Source organism: Xiphophorus couchianus, chromosome 16 (assembly GCF_001444195.1).
Source record: "Xiphophorus couchianus chromosome 16, X_couchianus-1.0, whole genome shotgun sequence".
Classification (NCBI taxonomy): Eukaryota; Metazoa; Chordata; class Actinopteri; order Cyprinodontiformes; family Poeciliidae; genus Xiphophorus; species Xiphophorus couchianus.
In genome coordinates, this window is record NC_040243.1 from 2,836,062 (window position 1) to 2,859,570 (window position 23,509).

Sequence of the window (23,509 nt, forward strand, 5' to 3'; positions counted from 1 at the left end):
AGCACTGCAACTAAGTGATGAAGTGTTTTGCCCCCATCCTTAGAGTTACAGTGTTCTCTGTGATAATGACTCCGAAAGTAATAAAAAGAGAGGAACGGACAAATGTGTTTTCAGAGCGGTTAGAGATTGTGACTGGAAACACATCTCTATCCGTTCTCCTCGAGAGGTGAAAAGAATCTAACTCTCTTGTCTTTCCTGTGTTTGTTATATTTGTCTTTAATAGGTGTGAAACCTAAGAAAATCACCGAACAGCTAAAAGACCTGCTGTTGTTGTATCAACCTTCCAGACCTCTCAGGTCTTCTGGCTGCCGATAGCTGCAGTGAGGGATCAGATCTCCTCATGATGTCTGTGTTCACACTCAGGTTGGACAGAAGCACAGAGTACAGACAGCTCAGTTACACCAGTCACATTTCATCCAACTCATTTTTATTAGTCAGTTGTGATTAAATTCTATCCACATTTTTAGCTGATGTTCAAATCAGCAGGAATCTATTCCAAGTCTCTCTTTTAGTAGTGTTGAGTTTTTAGGAATGTTTTCACTTGGCTGCTGGATCAGCTGGAGATTCTGTGGTGTTTTAAAGATTCAGAGGAACATTCAGAGTTTTCCTATCCAATTTAGAAATGCTGAATGTCCAGGTTTTGTAGACGACTCATCATTGATCAGAAAATATCAGGGTTGATGTGGCGATACTGGGTCAAACTCTGATTAAGTTCATAGCATGCTATGAACATGCTATGATTAAGCATGCTATGATTAGAATGCTTAGTGATGCTTAGCTTAATCATGACTATCCACTCTTCCCTTTTCAACTGGGAAGAGTGGACGGATATCTTGCAGGGTAACTGGTTTACTTTGTTTAAGCTGGGAACCCAGCATACCTGGTATAGATGCAGCTAATGATGATTATGTTGAGAAAAAAGAAGCAGAAGAAGAAGAAAAAGAAGAAGCAGCAGCAGCAGTAGTGTTGCTCATGCAGGGTAAACTGGATGAACTGGACAGAAGGAAGCAGCCGGTCTCAGTTGTCACAGAGATCCACCTTCAGGGTGGGCTGGTAGCTGTCGGACATGCTGGCCCTGACGGTCACATGACCCACTCTGTGGATCAGACTGGGCCCTTTGGCTTTCCCTCGGACAAAACCTCGCTGCGAAGCGTAGTACATCTCCTTGTAGAGCGCCTCATCGCAGAGTTTGTCCTTGCTGAAGGCTCCCACGGCATACCAGTTGGAGTAGAGGTGGAAGTCGTAGGGGACGGAGAACATGACGGCCAGCCGGCCGCGGTTCTGCTTGGTCGACTCCTGGAAGATGTCGTAGGTGAAGACGGCCACCGAGCCGCAGGCCGCGTGGGACTTCTTGACAAAGAGCGCGGTGCCGGATTCAGACGGACGGAGAGTTGGAGGCAGAGGACAGTCACAGTTCCCGCTGAAGAGATAAAGGCTGAACAAAGACAGAAAGAGATTCAATAAAAACTGATTCTGACAGTTTCATTCTACTTTCTACATCAACTTTGAGTTTACAAGTTTATTTCAGCTACAACTTTACAACTGCAGTTACCAATTATGAAACAAGCAGTTAACGTCACATAATGTCAAATGCCGTCATCAAGCAAGTACACATCAAATACATGGATCATTGCTCCAGTTATTAAAAATCCACCAGTTGTTATTATGAACAACTGGGTTTTTAGTAGCGATTAATCGGTGCTGATTTCCTTCATTTTGGGAGATCAGTGATCGTCTGATTTTTGCATGTGAAGCTGATCTTATCTACCTCAGGAAAGGTCCTCTGCTCTCCTGTGAGAGAGATTTGACTGACAGACCGGCCCACCAGGTCATGTCTCCATGTTAATAATAACACCAGGTCATGTCTCCATGTTAATAATAACACCAGGTCATGTCTCCATGTTAATAATAACATGGAGACATGACCTGGTGTATTGACACAGGTCAATTGCTGAATTGACCTGTGTCAATTCAGCAACTTTCTTGCTATAGTGAGCAACATTTCAGACAAAAAAATTGGTGTCATCCAAAATCGGAATCGGCAGGTTCCGGTTTTTCAAAGATCGGTAATCAGCGGTCAGCCAGAAAATTGAAATTGAATCACCTCTAGTTTTTAGCATTGATTAAAACAAAACACTGGATTTTTTTTCTCCATGTTTGATTGTTTGGACCAGAGATGTCTGGAAGATTGACACAATATTTTGGTACTAAGCCATTCAGATATAACTAATAGAAGTATTTTTGTATATGTTTTTACAAGTCAGAAAAACTTATTATAGAAATATGACTCTGTGTCCTTCTTTTTCTCTCTTTTATCTGCTAATATGCTAACATAGCCATAACATCTAAGACTGGCGACGGTCACGTGTAAACAAAACTGATTAAGGCAGACCAACACTATGCTTTTATCTTCTCTGCAGAAGATTAGTTGATTTTGTTTATTTCAAGTGTATCAAGATATTTGCATTGAAACTAGACAAACATACTTGGTAAGATTTTTGTGTTTTTGCAGTGCATCCCTAAGGTTTGCTCTGTGGAATCTGCATCTCTTCTGTTTGTGTGATTTGAAACATTTGATCGTTGTTTTATTCCGAACCAAATCTAATCAGAACCAGAACCAAACGAGGAGAAGCAGCTTTCAGCATCTATGCACCACAAATTTGGAACAAACTTCCAGAAAACTGTAAAACAGCAGAAACACTGACTTCCTTTAAATCTCGACTAAAAACCCACCTGGTTAGAATTGTATTTGAGGGGAGATCACGTGGGTCCGGACCAAGATGGACGCTTGAGGCTCTTCTCCGCTCCAGGCTAAAAATAATTTTACATCTTCCTCCAGTTAAACTCGTTCTTGTCTACTTTGAAACATTTCGGGGATGCCTCGATCACAACGTGAAAAAGATTTCCCAATCTTTTCCCCGCCGGGTTCTTCCACCAAGAAGAAAACCGTTCCGAGGGAATCAAGTCAGGGTGAGGCTAATGCTAGCGTCTCGGAGCTAGCCGACCAAACTACAATGGAGCTGATTTTATCTGAGGTAAAGTCGTTGGCCTCCCGGATGAAAGATATGGATGCATCCATCGGCACCCGACTCGATACTATTGATGTCGCACTGGGCGATTTAAGGGCCTCTGTCGGTTCGGTCCAGAGCTCCCTGTCGCTGCTCTCTAGCAGAGCGGCGGACTTGGAAAAACGCATGGAGGAGGCCGAGGGGAGAATCTCCGGGACGGAGGACAGCCTCGGCGCCCACGGGACAAGCATGGCCGCCATGGAGAAGATAGTGGAACAGCTACAGCTAAAAATAGATGACTTGGAGAACCGTGGTCGGCGTAAAAACTTAAAAATCATTAACTTACCAGAGAAAGTAGAGGGCAACACTCCTCTTGTGGACTTTCTCCAAGAAATGCTACCGACCTTGGTCGGTTTACCAGCTGATCATCCAGCATTGGAGACCGAACGGGCCCACAGGGCTTTAGCTCCTGCTCCGGCCCCGAATAAACCACCACGAAGTATCCTGGTTCGTTTCTTGAGATATTCGCACAGAGAGGCTGTGCTTAATGCAGCAAAGAAGAAGCGTGACATATTCCATGGCGGCTCTCAACTGAGATTCTACCCCGACCTGTCGGCGGAGGTCCTGAGGAGAAGGCGAGAATTTGGTGCTGTGGTGAAGGAGCGGATCCACCGCGACAAATACCGTGGATTCGCTTATCCCGCTCGCCTCAGATGTCTTCATGAGGGGCGAATCCGTTTTTTCGATACATCTGAGGCTGCCGCTGCATTTCTGGACTCGCTTAAATGAGGTATTCTGTTTATTATTGTTTCTTTTTTCCTGCTTTATTCAGGAAATTTGGAGGAAGATGGACTTTATACCCACGCTGAGACCTAAAAAACAATTTCTCTTTTTCTCCTTTTTGAACTTACTATGTTGGGAGGCCTCTCACTGTGGCTAAATCTTATTTCATTTTTTTGCCTGGACCACGGATGGTGTTTTGAGCATCCAGTTGTCGCTGTGATCGAACTTAGAATCGGGAGTTGTATGCTGTTTGGAAACGTTAGTGACATCTTTTTGGGTTGTTCTTTTCTGTCGTTTGGGGACAGGATAGGGGAGGGTGAATGCTGCTGTTTGCAGATTCAGTATTTTATTTATTTTATTTGTTTTTATGTTAAATGTCAGGAACCTAAATGTGTTTTTTCTCTTTTTTATACATGCACAAATGTCTATGTACAGCCCAACCTATTCAAATATGACACCCAGGGTTTAAGAGCTGTTTTCTGCGCTTATAGTTTGTATGTCTGGCTCTCTTAGGATTGTTACCTGGAATGTACAGGGACTGGGCCATGTGATCAAGAAGAAGAAGGTTTTGTCTTTCTTGAAAAAAAATAAACTTGACATAGCACTATTACAAGAAACTAGGTTATCTGCTACAGAACATTTGAAACTTAAAAGGGACTGGGTAGGTAATGTATATTTCTCCGCCCATTCACAAAATAAGAAGGGTACGGCCATTCTCATACACAAGAACCTTCCTTTTATTCTGGAGCATGAGGAGAAGGATTCAGAGGGGAGATTTATTCTAATTACAGGGTCGATCCATGGACAACATATAACTATTCTCAATGTATACGCTCCTAATGATGACTCGCCTCAGTTTATGTCACGAATGATCTTATTATTTAACCATCATTGCAAAGGAATTGGTTTTTTGGCTGGTGACTTTAATTGCGTAATGAACGCATCTCTGGATAGGTCCTCCTCTGCGAAATTGTCGAACCCAAAAGCTTCAGCTGTCCTAAAAAACTTATGCACAGATACTGGTTTGATAGATATTTGGCGACATTTACATCCTAAAACAAGGGACTATACATTTTATTCACATCCCCATAACTCTTACTCCAGGCTGGATTATTTTTTTATCCCCAAATCGCTTTTACACTCAGTTCAAAGCTGTAACTTAGACCCCATAGTCTTGTCAGATCATGCACCAGTATTCTTAAGTGTTGATCCAGTATTACGTATGCCTAGAACTTTCACTTGGAAATTCAATACCTCCTTTTTAGATAATAAATCCTTTTGCAACTTTGTCCGGAATAACTTATTGCAGTTCTGGCTTGACAACAAAAACTCTCCTGTATCTTCTGCTATGATCTGGGATGCAGCAAAAGCTACTTTGCGCGGCCATCTTATTTCTTACTGCTCTCACCAGAAAGCGGCTCTAGCGGAGAGAAGAAATAACCTTGAAAAAGAGGTGATTCGACTAGAACAAATACACAAACAATCACCAACATTGTCAAATTTAAAGGCACTAATGGCTGTTAAATCTGAGCTTAATATAGACTACACCCGCCAAGTTCAGAAATTATTACTTTATACTAAACAGAAATACTATGAATTTGGTAATAAGTCCAGTCACATGCTTTCTCATTTATTGAAAAATCAAGTTAATAGTCGCTTAATCAATATGATAAGAACGCAAAACGAAGACATCTCATATGACCCAATAATTATCAACAGCACTTTCCGGGATTTTTACACATCTCTATACAATACAGACATGGCTGACCCAGAAGATATCACCTCCTATTTGAGCAATATATCTCTACCTTCTGTCACGGGAGAGGATCGTGCTTTTTTAGATGCTGCAATCACTCCGGAGGAAGTTTGGGCTGCAATTAAATCTATGCCAAACGGAAAGTGTCCTGGACCTGACGGGTTTCCATTGGAATTTTTTAAGTCATTTTGGCCAGAGATTCAACCAATATTAATGCCCGCTGTTAATGACATTCTGAGAAATGGCATCCCCCCCTCGTGGAGACACGCTTCCATCAGTCTTCTTTTAAAAGAAGGTAAAAGTCCCCTGGACTGTTCCTCCTTCAGACCTATTAGTTTGCTTAACGTTGACTATAAAATTGCGGCAAAAGTTTTGGCCCGGAGATTGGAAAATATCCTCCCTAAAATAATAAACCCAGATCAGGCAGGTTTTATAAAAATGAGATATGGCACAGACAATATACGACGCGTTCTTAATGTTGTTCAGTACCTTAACACTCACAAAAAGCCTGCAGTAATTGTTTCCCTTGATGCCGAGAAGGCCTTTGACCGAGTTGAATGGCAGTTTCTTTTTCAGGTGTTACATAAATTCGGTCTGGGCCCAAATTTCATCAACCTGGTTAAAAGCTTCTATTCAGGCCCAACAGCCTCAGTTAACACAAATGGCTTGATGTCTGAGCCTTTTAAGATTCGTAGGGGCTGTAGGCAGGGGTGCCCCCTCTCACCCTTACTGTTTACATTGTTTATTGAACCTCTGGCCGAGATCATCAGGACTAATCCAGATGTATCTGGAATCAATATAGGCGGTAGAAATCATGTAATTTCACTATTCGCAGATGATGTACTTCTGTATGTGTGCAATCCTGAGAAATCAATCCCAGCTATCTTGGAATCTATGGCCACGTTTAGTGCTTTGTCAGGATACAAAATCAACTTAGGAAAGTCTGTCGCCACCCCTTTCGGCATCCCCCCAGAACAGTCCATGCAATCTCCCTTTCAAATATCTACGAGAGGCTTCAAGTATCTGGGTATTTTTGTTACACATGATCTGAATAATCTTTTTGGAGCTAATTATTCACCTCTAATTCAGAAGATAAAACACGATTTAATAAAATGGGCTCCCCTGCCTACTTCTTTCTTAGGGAGAATCAATATTATAAAAATGAATATTCTTCCGCGACTTAATTATTTATATCAAAATCTTCCCTGCTACTTATCTCCTGCACACTTTAAGTCATTAAATTCTCATTTATCTCGCTTTGTTTGGAACAACAAACACCCAAGAGTTAAGTTTTCTATATTAACTAAGCCAAAACATCTTGGAGGACTGTCATTACCATCCCTGCAACTTTATTATTGGGCAGCACAACTTAAAATAATTTCAAAATGGTTTATGGATAGAAGTAACTCTTTATGGTTAGATCTGGAATCCCAATCCTGTTTCCCCAGCAAACTTAATTCTCTTTTCTTTATAAGTGGCATAGACCAAATACCCCATCTCAGAAGCAACTTTATTGTTTATAATACCTTGCTGGCTTGGCGAGATGTGAAGAAACATCTTAACATCTCTCCCATCCTCTCTTCTTGGTCGTCGTTAACCTTGAACCCAGATTTACCAGCGGAGATTAGAAACATTGGTTTGTCTGAATGGTCATCTAGGGGACTGTCAATTATTATGGACATACTGGACTCTGACTCTGTTAAACCCTTTGAACAAATTAAGGCCAATTTCAATATTTCTAATAGAGATTTTTATAAATACCTACAGATCCGTCATTTTGTGAACTCTCTCAGGAGAACAGGAGACTTACGCACAAGATTGTCAGAGTTAGAAAATATAATTGTCATGACCAAATCTCCAAAAGGACTTATCTCCAAGATATATAGTTTATTATCTGGCTCCGACTCCTCAGCTTACGATGCTATGAAGCTGGTGTGGGAACATGATCTAGGGCTGAAGTTTGATCTAGCAGATTGGGAGGAAATTTGTATTGGGGTTTTTCCCAAATGCACCTCAGTTTCTATACATGAGCAGAACTTTAAATTTTTCTACCGAACTTATTATACACCTGTTCGCCTTCGGAGGATGTTTCCAGACACTTTAGATCTTTGTCGTAAATGCAAAATACATAGAGGCACACTTATTCATCTGTTTTGGTCTTGCAATTGTATTCAAGTTTTCTGGAAAGCAGTTCATCTGATGATACAAGAGATCTTTGGTAAACGGTTCCCACTAACTCCCTCCTTCTGTCTTTTTAATCATGCTTCGGAAATTCTATATAATGCAGATACTAAACATTTGCTTGTAATCCTCTTATTTCTGGCCAAGAAATGCATATTACTGAGATGGACAGCACCGCAGGCCCCTACGGTTGATATGTGGATTTCACAAATCTCTGACATTGTTTTAGTTGAAAAGTTGACTCATGATCTTCATCAAAATTCAGACAAATTCTGGAGGATCTGGGACCCAGTACAATCTTTCTTACAGAGACTGTAATCTTTATTTATCTTATTAATTTACTTGTTTTTTTTTTCTTCTTTTTTTTATTTCTTTACATTTAACATATCGTTCACTTGGCTGTCTGGGAGTTTTGACTACTTAGAATGTTGCCTGGGAATGTCTGTCTGTACTTTGTGTATGTGGGCTGTATGTATGTTTTGTTTTTTTTGTTGTTTTTTTTTTTCTTTAACCTTTTTCCATGTTGATACTGTTGTGCTCCTTGTTTATTTGGGGTGGGTTGTTTTTGTTTACTTTTGTTGATGTTTACATATAGTAAAAAAACCAATAAACAAATATTAAAAAAAAAAAAAAAAAAGAATTGTATTTGAAACGTAATCAATTACAAATTTATTGATGGAACTTGACTTAATGTCATGTTTTGATTGTTGGTTCTATGTTGCATTTTGTTTCTGTGTTTGATATGATGTAAAGCACTTTGAAATGCCTTGCTGCTGAAATGTGCTATACAAATAAAATTTGATTTGATTTTTTTATTTTATCTCTCAAGGTAAAAGTTTAACAGTCGAGTCCTGAAACTGGTAAAACCACCTGGTTGTTGCACAGAAGGGAAAAATGAATTCAGTTCTGATGTGATATCAGCTCCAGGTCCATTAGAGTTCTGATTTCGCTCTCAGGTTTTGGTACCAAACACCAACTGATGAGGCCAGTCCAGGTTATGGGTTCTGGTTCTGAATGTGTGTGTGTGGGCGTGTGCGTGTGTTTTAAAAAAAAAAAACTCACAGCGGATCGCACAGCGTGAAGCTGGACGTCTTGTTCTGAATCTCCACTCTGCACTGGCGGTGAGTCGGGATGGACATTTCTAGAACCTGTCCAGGGAAACAAACATGGAAATACTGAAGTTAAAGGAAATTACTTGTACATCCAAAGTAAATGCTAAAAACTAACCAATATGTGAGTCTATATTTTCACTTAAAGAAATTAAAACTGATTAAAAAATAATTAGTTAATCAGTTACAGTTACTGGCACAAAGGATTGTGGGATTATTACAACATATGGAAACAAATGAAGCTCAATGTAAGTCTTGAAACCCTAAAATAACTTGATAAATTTAGTTATCGGCGTGCCGTGGTGGCGTAGTGGTTAGCGCGACCCGTATTTGGAGGCCTTGAGTCCTTGACGCGGCCGTCGCGGGTTCGACTCCCGGACCCGACGACATTTGCCGCATGTCTTCCTCCCTCTCCTTCCCCGTTTCCTGTCAGCCTACTATCATATAAGGGGCACTAGAGCCCACAAAAAGACCCCCTGGAGGGGTAAACAAAAAAATTTTGTTGAGATGTACATAAAGTGAATGACTTCTACTAGCTTAAAATGGCCTTTACTTCCAATCACCTCTGGTCTGTTGGTGCTTGGGAATTCTGGGTAATATTTAATGTTTTGAAACACCGAATGAAAAACAGTAAAGATAACAAGATTGTTTTTGTTGTGTGGATGAACTCAAAAAGACAGGCTACTCATACTTAAAGAAATTATTTTCTGAAAAAAATAATAAATATTTAATACCACATATATTTGTGTGAAGATACCAGCTTGAATTTTTATTGTTCATTTTACAGATTCAGTTTTGTTAAATTTACTTCCGCATAGAATCTTTTTTTTTCAGTTCAGAAACGTTGCAATCTTTCTGAGTCTGGCAACAACATCCTGTTTCCATCAGCCATCAAGACACATTTCACAATCTTTCACAGCTAAACGATCAGCAGAACCGTTTTTACGTCCGGAGAAAATCCCAGAGTTTGCAGCTCAGAAAATGAGTTATGCAACAGAGATGGTGTTCCAGCGTCCAGAGACCACAGACGTTTTAGATCCGAGGTTCTGGGTCTATTCTTGAAGAACTCTGCAGATAACTGAACTTCTTGGCTGAATTCTGGCTCAGACCTTTGAATCACCGACCAGAACCAAGGAGAATCATTCAAACAGAAGTTACTCACTTGTTTGGAGCTCCTGAGGAACAACATTTGTATGCAGGACTCTGTCTGAGCGCTGGACCTGGATTCTGGTCGGGTGTGGGGTATGAGGCGCGGTTTCCTCAGGAAATCTGAGTCTTAAAGAGACACTGAGACAAAATCAACTGAGGCAAACAGGCCAGACTTTAACCCCTAAACTGCCACCCCAAAGACACATGCATGCAGGAGGATGTTATCCTTACTGTATGTTAATAGGCTGTTTTCAACTAATGCATGTTTGCATCAAAATGAAGTGCATGTGTGTGTGTGTGTGTGTGCGTGCATGTGTGTGTGCGTGCATGTGGGGGTGTGTGTGTGTGTGTGTGTGCGTGCATGCGGGGGGGGGGGGACGTGTGTGTGTGTGTGTGTGTGTGTCCAACATACAGTGTCATTCTGACCTAAATTCCGGATTTGGAAAGATGTGATGTTAGGTGTGATTATCTGTTTTTGTTATTTGACACTTTTTCATTCCCCAACACATTCTGAACTGTTCATCAACATCTGAACATTTGGAACTGTTCATTAACTGTTCATTCAATTGTGTGAACATTGTGAACTATTTACTAACATAAATAAATACTTCATAAATAAATAGAATGTTCATTAACATGAACTTTCTGAACTTTTTATTAACATATTAACATTCTGAACTGTTCCTAAATTCCTGAACATTCTGAACTGTTCGTCCAGAGCTGAATTTCCTGAACTGTTCATTCAAATTTGAACATAGAGAACTGTTTATGAACATCTGAACTTTATGAACTGTTTGTGAATGTTCTGGACTGTTAATGAACATCTGAACATTTGAACATTCCTCCTGTTCCTTGGTTCTGTTCTGATGTTGATAATTTCTGTGTTGGTGTTTTCAGAGTTGCTTACTTCGGTCAGAACCGTCCCACGTGTCAGTGGACCTTGGTCACCATGGAAACACCCACAGGGCTGTGGCTTTGGAGATCCCCTGACTCAGTGCTCCACCTTTCACAGTCCGACCTTTACTTTTAAACCATGGTGCTCCTGCTAGAACAAAGAATTGGTTGCCTGACTGGTTTCAAGCTTTTGGTTTTCATGTCACTTTTTAGGTTTGGTTCCTTTCGTTTTCTAGTTCGTGAGAAAGTCATATTTTTCCACAGATTTAATGAAGCCACAGAAACCTGTAGAGAACCATGAAACCAACATGTCTGAATCTGGGATTTTATGGATTAACATTTTTTTATGGATTTAATTTGGTTATGAACCTGAGAGAGAGAAGACAGACGTAAAGCAAATTTTTACTGCGAGAAAAGCAGAAGAACTTGATTCTTCTCACTGATTCCTGTGGTTTGAGTCTCTTAAAACTCCAGAACCGAGCCAGAATCCATGATGAGATGAAAACCAGCTCTCTCTGATCGCTCTGACTCACTTTGCTCAATTAAAGGAAGTGAAATCGTCACGTTGAAAGGCTGCAGCAGCTGCAGGAAGGAAACCTACATAGGAAACCTGAACAAACAAAAAAAAAAGCAAATGAAGGGTGAAACTCCCTTGAGAGTAATGAAATGAAAAGCATTGCATTACGCAACTCTCTAGAATTTATATAGAATTCAGCGTAACAGATTGAGTCACCTCTCAGGAACAAATCTGAGAGTTTTGTGGTGAAAACTAGAAAATCAAAAACCACTCAGACTGAAACAGCTGCTGGCATGAAGGGACTGAACATTTCTCCTCATTAAATATGTCATGTTGTCCAATCAAACGTCACACTTTTACCGCCTAGTAGCATTAGCTTCTCTGTGGGGAATCCCAATACAAAAGACAATTCGTCAAAATATGTAAAGAAATATCAACTTTTAGAATGTTTTTTCTTACTTTTATTCATTATTCAACCATTTTTACATTAGTTAGCATAAATGTTGCCTCTTGCCTTCTGGTTTTAGTTGACCAGGGCTTTTTCCAACAGGATTTCTTGAGTTTTGACAGAAACTTTTCCATTTTTCAGTGCTAGCTGCAGGAGCGAAGCAGCTCCATAAATTTGACTGGCAGCCAATCAGAAACATAAGCATGTAAAATCACAGTTTAACAAATTATGTTCAATGTATTATAATTGAAATACCTTAGGACCAGACTAAAAAAATTGTTTTAAAATTATGAATAAATTAGAATGAAGTTATAATATTAGCAAAATAAAGACGAAAATACCATAAGAAAGTCAAAAAAATTACGAGAAATAAAATCGTTTTTATAAGAGCAAAGCTTCAACATAGTTATTGAGATCTGATCTGATTAAAAATAAACGTAGTAGTTTGAACAACCATTTCAGAGTTCTGCTACTGATAAAAGTTTGATGGTAAAATGTTAAAACACTAAGTATATCTGTAAAATGTATACTAAAGTGTAACTTCACAATATGCTCGATATTCCTCATTTTAATTTGTATACAATTATAAAATTATTACTTCATTGTACAAATATTATGACATCATTTTGTCAATATAAGTAAATTTTTCTTAATTTTTTGACTTTATTCTTATATTGTTATGATTCTATTCTCATATTTGTAAGACTTTTTGTCATATGACTTTTTTTATTTAAAAAGTTTTTATGTTATTTTTATGTTATTAACTATTTTGGTAATAATGACTTTATTCTTGTATTATTATGACTTAATAATAATACATGAGGATGTATGACTCCATCCTCATATTATGGATTTATCTTTATATACCTTTTTTCTTGCGATATGTAATATTTAAAGACTTTTTATGGTAATATTATGACTTTATTTTCATAATTAAAATTTCTTTCCAAACTTGGCCCTAATACTCCATTGTAAAAAAAAAAAAAAGCAGATTAAATTTTATGATAAAAAATTAAAAAATCAATGATTAAGAAATTTATATTTTATTTTATTTTAGTGTTTTTTTAAAATATATCCTGAACTGGGACCATAATTTCTCATGGTTTTGAAAAATCTTTTTTTTCCTTTGTAATTGTAATTGTCTTGCAGTCAGAAAAGAGGGGAAACAGCGCCCTCTGATGGTCAGAACACAAAACAGACAGAACCACCTGGGAGCTTTTCAGGTAATAAACTTTTATTTCTGTTATTTACACTCAGACAAATATTAATTACCTACTTATAGATGGAATAATAATGTTCTGTATAACTTGCTTTGATGAGTAAAACAGAAAAATAAGCATCTCCATAGCAACAGAAAAGGGGCATGGCTTCATCTAGTCACATGCCTGGACGTAGTTTTCCGGGAAGAAGCCCTCCCGGCCATTACAGACGCCCTCACACCAGCCGTCGTCATGGCGACGCATCATGTAAATGATGTCCCCCTCAGTTAGAGAGAGGTCGTCAGGCTTGGAGGCCTCGTAAGTATACAGCGCCACCACTAGGACAAAAAGAGGAAATGCATCATAAGTAACATCTCACTCTAATAGTGCAGCACCATGGTGGGGCGGGTGGTGGCACCTTTCTCCAGGTAGTCTGGGGGAGCATTGATGTCATAGTCCACTGGAGGAGGAAGGGGCGGCATGATGTCATCAAATTCTCCAATATCATCCAATGAAAGAGGAGGGGGCGGGGCTAAGATCTGAAGATCTATGAGAGGACAGGAACCATCAACAGAGCAGCGCTATGCTACATATCTGTGTGTACTACATTTGTACTACACACTTAGAGATGAGTAGCACTGCTACACAATGCTCTTCTATAGTTAGCTGTGCTACATCTACAGCAGTACCACTACCGGTTCCTTACCCAGATGTTCAAGACGAGCAGGTAAGCAGAGCCGAGGGGAGGCGGAGGAAGAGCGAGAGAGCAGGGGGAAGGGGGAAGAAGGAGAGGAGGATGAAGAGGCGATGGGCTCCGGAGGGGCATGAGGGGGAGGGTAAGGAGGAGGGGGGGGAATCCTGACTGACAGACAGAGAGAAGCCGAGTCAGTTTAGAGAACCAGGAGCCAAAATCTGGCCTGAAACCGACATGAACTGTTCATATGGATATTCTAATCTGTTCACCAACATCTGAACATTCTGAACTGTTCATTCAGATCTGAACCTTAGGAACTGTTCATTAACATCTGAACATTCTGAACTGTTCATCCATATTTGAACCTTGGGAACTGTTCAGCATCTGAACATTCTGAACTGTTCATTAACATCTCAATTGTTCATCCACATCTGAACATTACGAACTGTTCATCACATTTTAACATGATTCTGAACTGTTCATAGACATCTGAACCATGGGAACTGTTCAAATTCTGAACATTCTGTGCTGTTCATCCACATCTGAGTGTTCTGAACTGTTCATTAATAATTGACCACCCTGAACTGTTCATTAGTACCTGAACATTCTTAACTGTTCATTAGTATCCGAACATTCTGAACTCTACACTTGCATCTGAAGTTTTAATCAGTATCTGGACCATTCATAAACATCTGAACATCCATGGTTCAGACGTGAGATAGGTCACATGATGGGCATTTTCCTAAAATGTCCTCCAACTTCAGTCACTCCAGGAATATAATCCAACACAGGTGAGAACTACAGTATTATTGGGTTATTGATGAACAAACTGAAGATCCTAAAACTAATCACTGATCCATCACCAGCCTCTCCTGAGTTCTTATTGGATGACAGCAGCTTACATGACTGGACTGCAGGCAAGAAGAGAGAGCGAGTGTAGCGGCAGCGAGAGGCGGGGCCCGAGCGGACCCTCAGAGAGACAGAGCGAGTGGTCGGAGGTGAGCGCCGGCGGCGACTCCTCCGAGATGTGAGGGTCACTGAAAAACACCACAGAAGAAGTAAACACTGCAAATAAGCAGCAGAGAAGAAGCAGAAAGTGAAACAACTGAGGAATGACAAGTCGGGGGTTCGATTCCCCACGTTGGGACCTTTGCTGAATGTCTTCCCCCCACTTCCTGTCTGATTACTGGTTAATTTATACAACTAAAAAACGATATTACCGTCTCCTTCCTGGGGAGGTGGAGGTGGTGGAGGTGGGGCCAGAAAATCTGAGCCATCATTGGGTAATGGCGGGAAGCCATTATTATCAGAGGGAGGGGGAGGGGAAGGAGGAGGCAGGCTGTTCTCCTCCACCACTGAGGAAAGACAATAGAGATGATGTCATTGTGATGTCACATACTGACCAGGACTTGTTAATCCGCAAAGACCAAAATCAGCCCAGATCAGATGAAGACGCTCAGTTATTTCATAAAATCATAACTAAATTAATAAAATCAGGATTAGGATAATTTATTTTTAATAATTACTTCAGAGTAATATTAGCATTCATTTTGTGTAATACTGGGATTGGTATGAGTACAACGCTAAGCTCTGATTATTTTGAGATTTAAATAATTTGGAAAAAAAACAATATTTTAAACCTGCAGGGGGCATCAAAGTACAGAATACACAAAACACAAATGTGAATTAAAGTAAAATCAGTAATAATAGTAGTAGTAAGTGGAAAGTGTTGAATCGTTAGAGTGAGCCACTGGTTGCTATGGTAACTGATGGAGAGCCCACAGCACCACTCTTTTCTCAGAAACACAAAGACTTTAGGCCTCACACTGAAATCTGTAGAGGCCTCTAATTACTGTAAGAGCAGAGAAATTAGTTTGTGTATTTGGCAAAAAAAAGAAAGTTTTTATGTCTTTCTGGAGCTAATTATTTAGTTTAAGGTTTAATGTTTAGCTTGCTAACTAAATATTTATCTCAGTGTAAAATATTTAGTTTCTAAACAAAAGATTTAGTTGTGAGATAACCATTTACATTGTAATTCAAATTTTTAGCTAGCTAATTAAATATTTAATTTTAAAATATGACATTTTTAAAAATACCAACATGGTGGAAACATTATTTTACCTAAAACTTATAACAGGAATGGAGAAATGGCCAGAAGAAAAAAAAAATTATGTCTGATAAAAAAAATTAATAAAATACAACAGAAATCCCCATTTTGTTTGTTTGACGTAATATGGCTTGTTTTTATATTTAAATTTTGGCTTTTATGATTCAGTTTGTCGTGGGAACACACTGTGATTTCATCACCTGTTTCTAGGGTGAGCGGTGCAATTGGAGGAGGAGCAGGAGCGCTGTGATTGATCACAACCCCAGAAGAAGAAGAAGGAGGAGGAGGTGGTGGAGGAGGAGGTGGAGCGCTTTGATTGATCACAACCCCTGAGGAGCCAGAAGGAGGAGGTGGAGGAGGAGGTGCCGTTGGAGCCACCATCAGTCCTGAGGAATCAGGAGGCGGAGGAGGAGGAGGCAGACCGGAGGTGACGTCCCCACTCTGTAGCAACTCCTCGTCAGGGAGAGGAGGAGGAAGTGGAGCTTCATCCAGCAAACTGGTGAGGATGTTACAGTCAGGTGGAGCTTGGCCAATGGGGGGGATGGTGGGCGGAGCTACAGGTTTCCCAAAGCTGGACCTGAGAGGGAGAATAATGTTGATTAAATAATAGTCAGGTGAAAAAGATGACTGATTGGTTAATTATTTAATAGCTACCAAAAGGAAACTGACATCATGGAAGGAATCATTAGCTTCCTACAATAATAGCATAAGTAGTTTTTATTTATTTATTTAGTCTAATGTGATTTTGTCAATAAAATCACCATCTCCTTTTTGGCAAAAAAAAAAAAACGTTGACTTGGGGCCAGGAAGGTGATGAAATGTGACTTGTGGAATACCTCAAGGATCACTGATCGTTTCATACTTGTTTCTTTATATTAATGGAAATTTTGCTCTAATAACTCATTAAAACATGTTTGTTTTTATTGATTTTCTTCATCCTAACATCCCAAATTGTAGACATGTACTACATGTCTAAAACTCATAGACCTCAAATAAACGTTCAGTTTCAAACCCAAAAAATCCAAATTTTGTCTGAAGATCTTAAAAATATGAGGGGAAATAAAAAAAAATCTCTCTCTTACATGTTGAATTTAAATTTTGGTCTTAGACCTAAAGATGGATAAAATGGTTATGAATTACTCAGAAAGCATGCTTTTATTAAAATGCCATTTTATTTTATATTATCTGTCTGCAATTTCTGTGAGAAAGTTATACTATAAAATTTAATTATTAGAAACAAATAAAAAAAAGCTTGACGACCTGCAATTATCTTTATATTTGAAGAAAAATCAGCATTATCACCAAAAGATCGATTTTTTTTTTAACAGTCAGTATGATTCATGGTAGTTATTCTTTTTTTTTAACATACTAAAGGAGTTTTATTTGTACTGAAATGAAAAATTAAGTGAAACAATTTTCTCAGCCACGCACGCCTCATCAGGCTGAGACATGAATCTGGCTCTTACCCTCCAGCAGGGGGAGCCACTGGGCACTGAACTGGCTCAGGAGCTTTGTTGGACCTGAAACAGACACACATGAAACCGCAGTCAGACTTCCTGTGTGAGTCTTTGCTGCAAAAACAAGAAACTGCTGAGTACAGAAGCTCTGCAGAGGAGGAGAAGCAGACCTGATGGAGGCTCCGTGTTTCCGGATCGTTCCCGTTTTCTCCGGCTGTTTCCCAGAGACCTGCAGGGACGAGGGGGCAAACAGAGCAGGGTGAACATGAATGGAGCCCTCAGCTTTCAGCAGCTCTAATTAGTCTCTCCAAACATTTTCCCACGGCCAACAAAGAGCCTCAGCTCAGGGTGTGTGTTTGTGTGTCTGCCTGTTTCTGTGAGGTCCAGGAGGACATTCAGACCCCGTGGACATCACAGGGACAGACACTCTGTAGAGGTGGATGTTGGTGCTAACAGGGTTATCTGAGTGTGTTTTTCTACTAAATTAATCAGTGTTAGTTAAAGTCTAGGTTGGTGTCCTCGCAAAGCAGGGGGTTTATTGAGTCCTCATGAAGATACACAACCGCGCATGTGTGTGTGTGTGTGTGTAGGGGGGGGATTTTAGTTAAGAGCTTTGTCCTTTTTTTTTGCTGTTAACTGCAGAGAAAACTGATCCATCTTTAAAACTCAGCATCTCGCAACTTATAACACAACATTTTTCCAATTTTGCAAGTGAAATAATCAGTCAGCAGAACTAGAACTATTTCATCAATATTAAGTAATTATTGCCTTTAAAAAGCCAGAATATCTTTCTGAAAACCTATTTTGTACAATAAGATTGTTGCGCAATCTTATTGCATACAAATCGAGTCCAATAAGATTTTTACATTAAAAGGAACCAAAAAAGAATTGATAACATGTTGTGTTTTTGCAGTGTCACCCCACAATCCAATATAGAAGCTTAGATTTCAATTTTGATCTTAACTGTTAAACTGTGTTATAAGAAAAATTAAAGAATATTTAAAATAAGGTCAAATTTGAGTTTTAAAATATTTTGTAATTTCTTCTTTTGCTTGCCTCTTTCGTCTCTGATTAAAATTGAGAATCCTTGTTTCTCAATTTGCTTTTGTTTTTAAAAATCTGGCAGCTTTAATGGGTGAGGGTGGCCTAGAACTAGGCAAAGCAAAGTTTTCAGGTTAAGGTAAACAGCTCAGAAATAGTAGCAGAACAATGGTGCAGTGACAATGCCACTCCTGAATGGTTGGTCTCAACGTTTTGGAACTGAACTGAAACAGAAAGAAAAGCCACCAACGGTCCTGGGTCAGGTCTTTCAGACAATCTCCTTAAGAAAATATTGTTCACCTGATGCAAACTTTTCTTGGCTTTTTTGTGAAAACTGTTTTTACTCAGGTCCACTGGAAGAAAACTGACAGGTGGATCTTTACTGAGATGTTTAAGCTGTATCAGTTTTGCTGCTGCGTTGTTTTGACACTGTTAATTTTCAAACGAAACAGATAAATCTGTACAGAGAACTAGTGTCACTTGGAGTCTGAGAAGGGAACTTTTTTGCAGCATTAATTCTGCTTCTGTGGCTCTCTGCAGAAGAGACTTCCTGTTAGCTTGCCGTTTGCAGCTAACAATGCTTCACTTCTGCTTTCAGCTTCTTTTTTAGGGTGTAAATGTTGCTTTGTGTATCTTTTAATAACCAGAATGCTGATTCCCATCAACCAGGCTAAATTAGACTAAACCTCTTGCCCTATAGTAATTTATCCAAGTCAATAAGATTTAAGCTAACCTCCTCTAGAAGAGCTGCCAAAGGACAAACACAAACATTAAACTGTGAAGGAGAGTGCTACCTTAATGCCGTGGCCGATCTCGTCCAGCTGCTGGTAGTTGATTGGTCGGTGGCTGTACGATGGGCGGGGCTGCGTGCCAGTTGGAGGGATGATCTTATGGTTGCGAGGAACTCGTCTGACTGCCGTGAAGGCACCTATTTCCCGCCGTGCAACTTTCTCTTTATGCATTTCTATGGTCTGTGGAAAAGCAATTAGAGACTGTGAAAATATTCTGAACTGCAACCATAACTCGAGAGGGTCAGTCTTAACTCTGGAGAGGAGTTACTTCTGGTACTATTGAACTTTCCCTTCAAAGTTTGAATAAATGCATACACGACTTTGAAAAGCTGAAGTGATCCAACTTCATCAGGAAGTTTAGTCTGACCTCCTTCATTTTAAGGAAGCAGTCACAACAAAAGAGGTCACAGCAAAAGATACCTTCCCTCTGATAAGCTGATACATTGTCAGACAATTAATGACAACCCATTTGTCCATCCCAGTCAAGATAATGGAGGATCCTGGAGGTTAACGGTCCTGAAGGGAACCCAGACTTGCCAAGGTTTTTCCAGGTTAGAAGGGGAATAGTCCCTCCTGAGAATCTCCACTTAGGTCTTCTCATTACCTCCTGCATCAAGCCACAGGAAATGGCTTGATGCAGGGCTTCATCCCATGTTAGGTGTCAGTTGTCAAATTTGCCTCATGGTAAGGATGGGAGGTTCAGACTAACAGTCATTCACTGAATTAGACCACAGGAACATTGATACCAAGACTAGAGTAAGCTACCTTGAAACTTGTCTGTTGGGCAACCTTATGACCTAACCTTAGGGTTAGGGCCTCAGCTTATGACAAAGGTTATGCGTAATGATTTTTCCTAACATGAACTATTGACAGAAGGGCTATACATTTTTCATATTTTTCTTTAAAATGGTCATAAAAAATAAGTTAGAAAAGAGTGAAGATGTTCTAACCAGCCAGGAAGATATTTTGCTAAGAGTCTGAACAAGAGACTAACTTTCATTTTAAGTTAAACATTCATCAGAAAGATCCAGCTGGGTGTTATAGACCAAAATCTCAGGACAACAAAAAGAAAATGATCAGATTATGTGAACTTCTGAGAAGAAAACATCTTCAGAGGGTTTTTCCCCATTCACTGATGTTCTTTTCAAAGCACCCCCTGATGTTTAACACCATCATTCACAGAATGGTCCTGGTCTGGATCATGGATGCTTCTGGACAGCTCCTTAAATCACAGCAGAGCTTTGAGCAGATCAGAAAACAATAAGGAAGCAGCAAACAGAGGCTCCATTCATCCATCCATCCATTCAGACCCTGGTTGCTCAGGCTGTCCCTGTAAACAGCCTCATGACTGGGAGGACCCTGAACCTCATTCCAACCTCAATCAGTCCAACCGGAGGAACAGAATCCTTCTACTGATGCACTTAGTGAAAACATTTCACAATAATATATAATCTCTCCTGTAAATGTTTAATACATTTTCAAAATGTCTAATTTGTATAAATATCTCTAGATATGTTGAATTCACCGGTCCACACCTTTTACAAACTAAACAAAATAATTTCATGATGAAATATTCCATCAACACCCTGAGATTATTAAAAAATATAATGTGTTTTAATTGAGAGGTTTATACTCACCTGACCAATCAAATTTATGGAGGACTCCATCTGGCGAAGCTGATTGGTCTGAGCATCCAGCAGACTCAGGACATTGTTAGCCAGAGTGCTGATCTGATACGCAACACTGGCTAATGATTGGGTGGTAAAGTTTTTAGTTTCCTCCAATGCCTTCTTGCTGTTTTCACCTGACTGTTAGAAAAATCAGAGAAATATTAGTCTAGCTCAGCCCAAAAACTAAAAACAAAATGAAGAGTTAGCTCAACTTAGAACAATGACAAAAAACAAACAGTGAGCTTAGCTTTGCTAAAAAACTGAAAGGAAAGGGGAAAAAATAAACTACCGGTAGCTTAACACAAAGACTGAAAACTAAAAAACAATTAGCCTAGCTTGACACAAAGACTGAAAATAAAAGTGTTAGCTTTGTTCGTCAATGCTCAAAACTAAACTACAAATTAGCTTAGCTTAGCACACTAAAAGAACACACAATGGCATTTAAAAAGATGTGTGAACCTAAAAAAAAGAGAAAAATAAATCATACAACCAAATAAAAATCCAATAAAAAACTGAACTTTGGGCAGAATTACTTGAGACATTTATCATGAACGATAATACCGCTATAAATATTTACACAAACTGAAACGATTCTATAAGCAATAGAGTGATAATAAAAATATGCTAAACTTGTAACAGAATGTGATTGTAATTTAAGATAGAGGGAAAAATGAATAAAATAAAAGTTTATATTAGATCAAGAACTGGGATCTAAAGGCAACAGGCATTATTTTGAACTATTCTCCAGTTTGGTTCCAAAATGTTCTGGAATCATGGTCATTAAGCAAAATTATCACAAATGCAATTTGCGATGTTTGAAAGCTCAGGAAAATCTGCTCTAATAGCACATATTTGTAGTCTTCAGAGTTTCTAACACAATTTCTAACCAAAGAACAGCTGTACAAATGACCAGAGAGATTATGATCAGTTGGTTTCAGCAGGCGGTATTTAGATGTTCTGGAGCTTTAATGGTGGCAGTAGCGGTACCAACCTGGGTGTAGGTGTTGTAGCAGTAATCGGCCACATTGAGCAGGTTTTGATAGTTTTCCTGCAGAGCTTTCCTGGCGCTTGGAGCTTCCTCCAGAATCTTCGTCACCTCGTCCTTATAGTTTTGGTCCTTCATGATCCCAGAATCGATAGTCCACAGAAATCAACTGGTTTGATCTGCAGGGAGACAGAGACAGACTGAACCCACTCAGAACCACAGCTGGAAAACTGGATGGTTCAGAACAACTGGACTTTGTTCTGAACCATCATCTGGGTTTCAAGCCTCAGAGTGGTGGGAACCAGCAGTTCCAGCTGATTGTTAGACAGCCTCTATTATCAGTGTTGGTTAGGTCTGTTTCTGTTTGAGGAACACTAGCTGCTGATTTGACCACATTCAGGAACTACTTCACCCAGAAGTCTATCTGAGAACCAAGTCCGTCGTCTATATGCAGCAACACTCTGTCACCTCATTTTCTTCATTTTAAGACTTATTTTAGCTCTTCAAAAGGTTCATCTAAGTTTAAAACCGGGTTATTTAGACTTCTTACACAAATACAAGTAACTTTACAGCAGAATAAGTTAAATCTGTCAGAAATAATCTCATCTGCCGTCACTGTTTCTAACTTAACATACAATTATCTTTACAGAGTCCAACAGAACCAGAAGGGGGTTGTGGCTCTTTGCCAGATCTTCTATGTTACATTCGAACAGTTATTTTTGAAGCTGTAATTGATCAGAGACTCACCAGATGCCAGAGAGAAACAGAGTGATGAAGTGATGAACATCCTCCTGTTTCTGACAAACTTCACTCTGCAGCTCCAAGTTTCCTCTACTGCTGCAGCCAGAGATCCTCTCTGTTAGACAGACCACCCACTCCTCACAGCAACCAGAAACACCCAAAGCACCAAGTATGAGCTTCCAGAAATCGGTCAGAGTGAGTGCCTCTCCCTAAGTTTTTAGCGTTTGGTGTGAACCTGTTCAGTTTAACCGCTTCCTGTTCCTCATCAACTCAAACAAATTGAGTCATCAGAAGCATCAAGGAGACTTTCTTTCCGTTCACTTCCTCTAATCACCCTCAGAGATATTTAAAACCTCCTTTGCGATACTTGAACCCCTTTAAAAAACCTACACATTCCTAAAAGATGCTCCTAGTCAGATGAAGGAGTTATAACCCTTCAGATACACGTAGTCTCATTAGACTGGAGACCAGAATCGCTTTAAAAGAAACCAGAACTTCTCTAAAAGATACCTGAAATGCAAATCCTTTTGAGAAACACCCTCTCCCAAATTACCTGAAACGTTCTGTGAGTCACCGAACCAAATTGGAGAGATACCCAACACCCCTGAGAGATAGCTGAATCCTCCTCAAAGATACCAAAACCCCTTCAGAGATACCTCTCCCTGACTCAGAGATCCCTAAACCCCCATTAGAGATACCTGAACTCCTCAAAGAGATACCCTGAATCTCCATCAGATACCTGAACCCCTGAGAGATACCCAAAGGCCTCCCAGAGGCACCTTAACCCGCTTAGCTACTCTTACGTCCTAAGCAATATCAGAATCACTTCGGTTACCCAACTGCCCTCAGAGATTCCTGACACCCAACTTTCTCAGCTGTACGGAGAGTCTTAAAGTTAAACTGAAGTTGCTTTAATCACTGAGGGATACCAAACAGCAGAAGTGACTGCTGCAGTGCCCCCTACTGGCTTACTCTGCAT

The 23,509-nt window shown here is 39.7% G+C and overlaps 2 protein-coding genes across 3 annotated transcripts; both read right to left on the reverse strand.

Moving 5' to 3' along the window:
• Positions 1-405: 405 nt before the first annotated feature.
• Positions 406-10,130, reverse strand: LOC114160294 (DELTA-actitoxin-Aas1a-like). The gene is made up of 3 exons (XM_028042831.1): positions 10,000-10,130; positions 8,791-8,876; positions 406-1,435 (listed from the first exon to the last, which is right to left on the reverse strand). Exons 1-3 carry the CDS (start codon positions 10,024-10,026, stop codon positions 1,018-1,020), a joined length of 531 nt encoding a protein of 176 aa, XP_027898632.1. The 5' UTR covers positions 10,027-10,130; the 3' UTR covers positions 406-1,017.
• A 2,927-nt stretch (positions 10,131-13,057) lies between these two features.
• On the reverse strand, positions 13,058-23,474 carry abi3a (ABI family, member 3a). 2 transcript variants are annotated; one of them, XM_028041567.1, is made up of 12 exons: positions 22,537-23,474; positions 21,796-21,968; positions 20,772-20,942; positions 19,138-19,314; positions 17,473-17,531; positions 17,312-17,365; positions 16,046-16,422; positions 14,959-15,093; positions 14,641-14,775; positions 13,751-13,906; positions 13,463-13,591; positions 13,058-13,382 (listed from the first exon to the last, which is right to left on the reverse strand). In XM_028041567.1, exons 2-12 carry the CDS (start codon positions 21,925-21,927, stop codon positions 13,219-13,221), a joined length of 1,689 nt encoding a protein of 562 aa, XP_027897368.1. In that variant the 5' UTR covers positions 21,928-21,968; positions 22,537-23,474; the 3' UTR covers positions 13,058-13,218. The 2 variants fall into 2 exon arrangements, with proteins under 2 accessions (XP_027897368.1, XP_027897369.1); XM_028041568.1 differs by lacking the exons at positions 13,751-13,906; positions 14,641-14,775 and having other exon boundaries at positions 22,537-23,419.
• Between the last annotated feature and the right edge of the window lie 35 nt (positions 23,475-23,509).

Bases quoted from the DNA above. Each gene is read 5' to 3' on its own strand.
- abi3a (XM_028041567.1), bottom strand. From the start codon at position 21,927: ATGAAGGACCAAAACTATAAGGACGAGGTGACGAAGATTCTGGAGGAA. The intron at 19,315-20,771 runs GTGAGTATAAAC...GCTTTTCCACAG, and splicing joins CCATAAATTTGATTGGTCAG to ACCATAGAAATGCATAAAGA. The intron at 13,907-14,640 runs GTAAGCTGCTGT...TCTGTCTGTCAG, and splicing joins CTTGCCTGCAGTCCAGTCAT to TCAGGATTCCCCCCCCTCCT.
- LOC114160294 (XM_028042831.1), bottom strand. From the start codon at position 10,026: ATGTTGTTCCTCAGGAGCTCCAAACAA. The intron at 8,877-9,999 runs GTGAGTAACTTC...TTCCCTGGACAG, and splicing joins TCCTCAGGAGCTCCAAACAA to GTTCTAGAAATGTCCATCCC. The intron at 1,436-8,790 runs GTGAGTTTTTTT...GTCTTTGTTCAG, and splicing joins TTCACGCTGTGCGATCCGCT to CCTTTATCTCTTCAGCGGGA.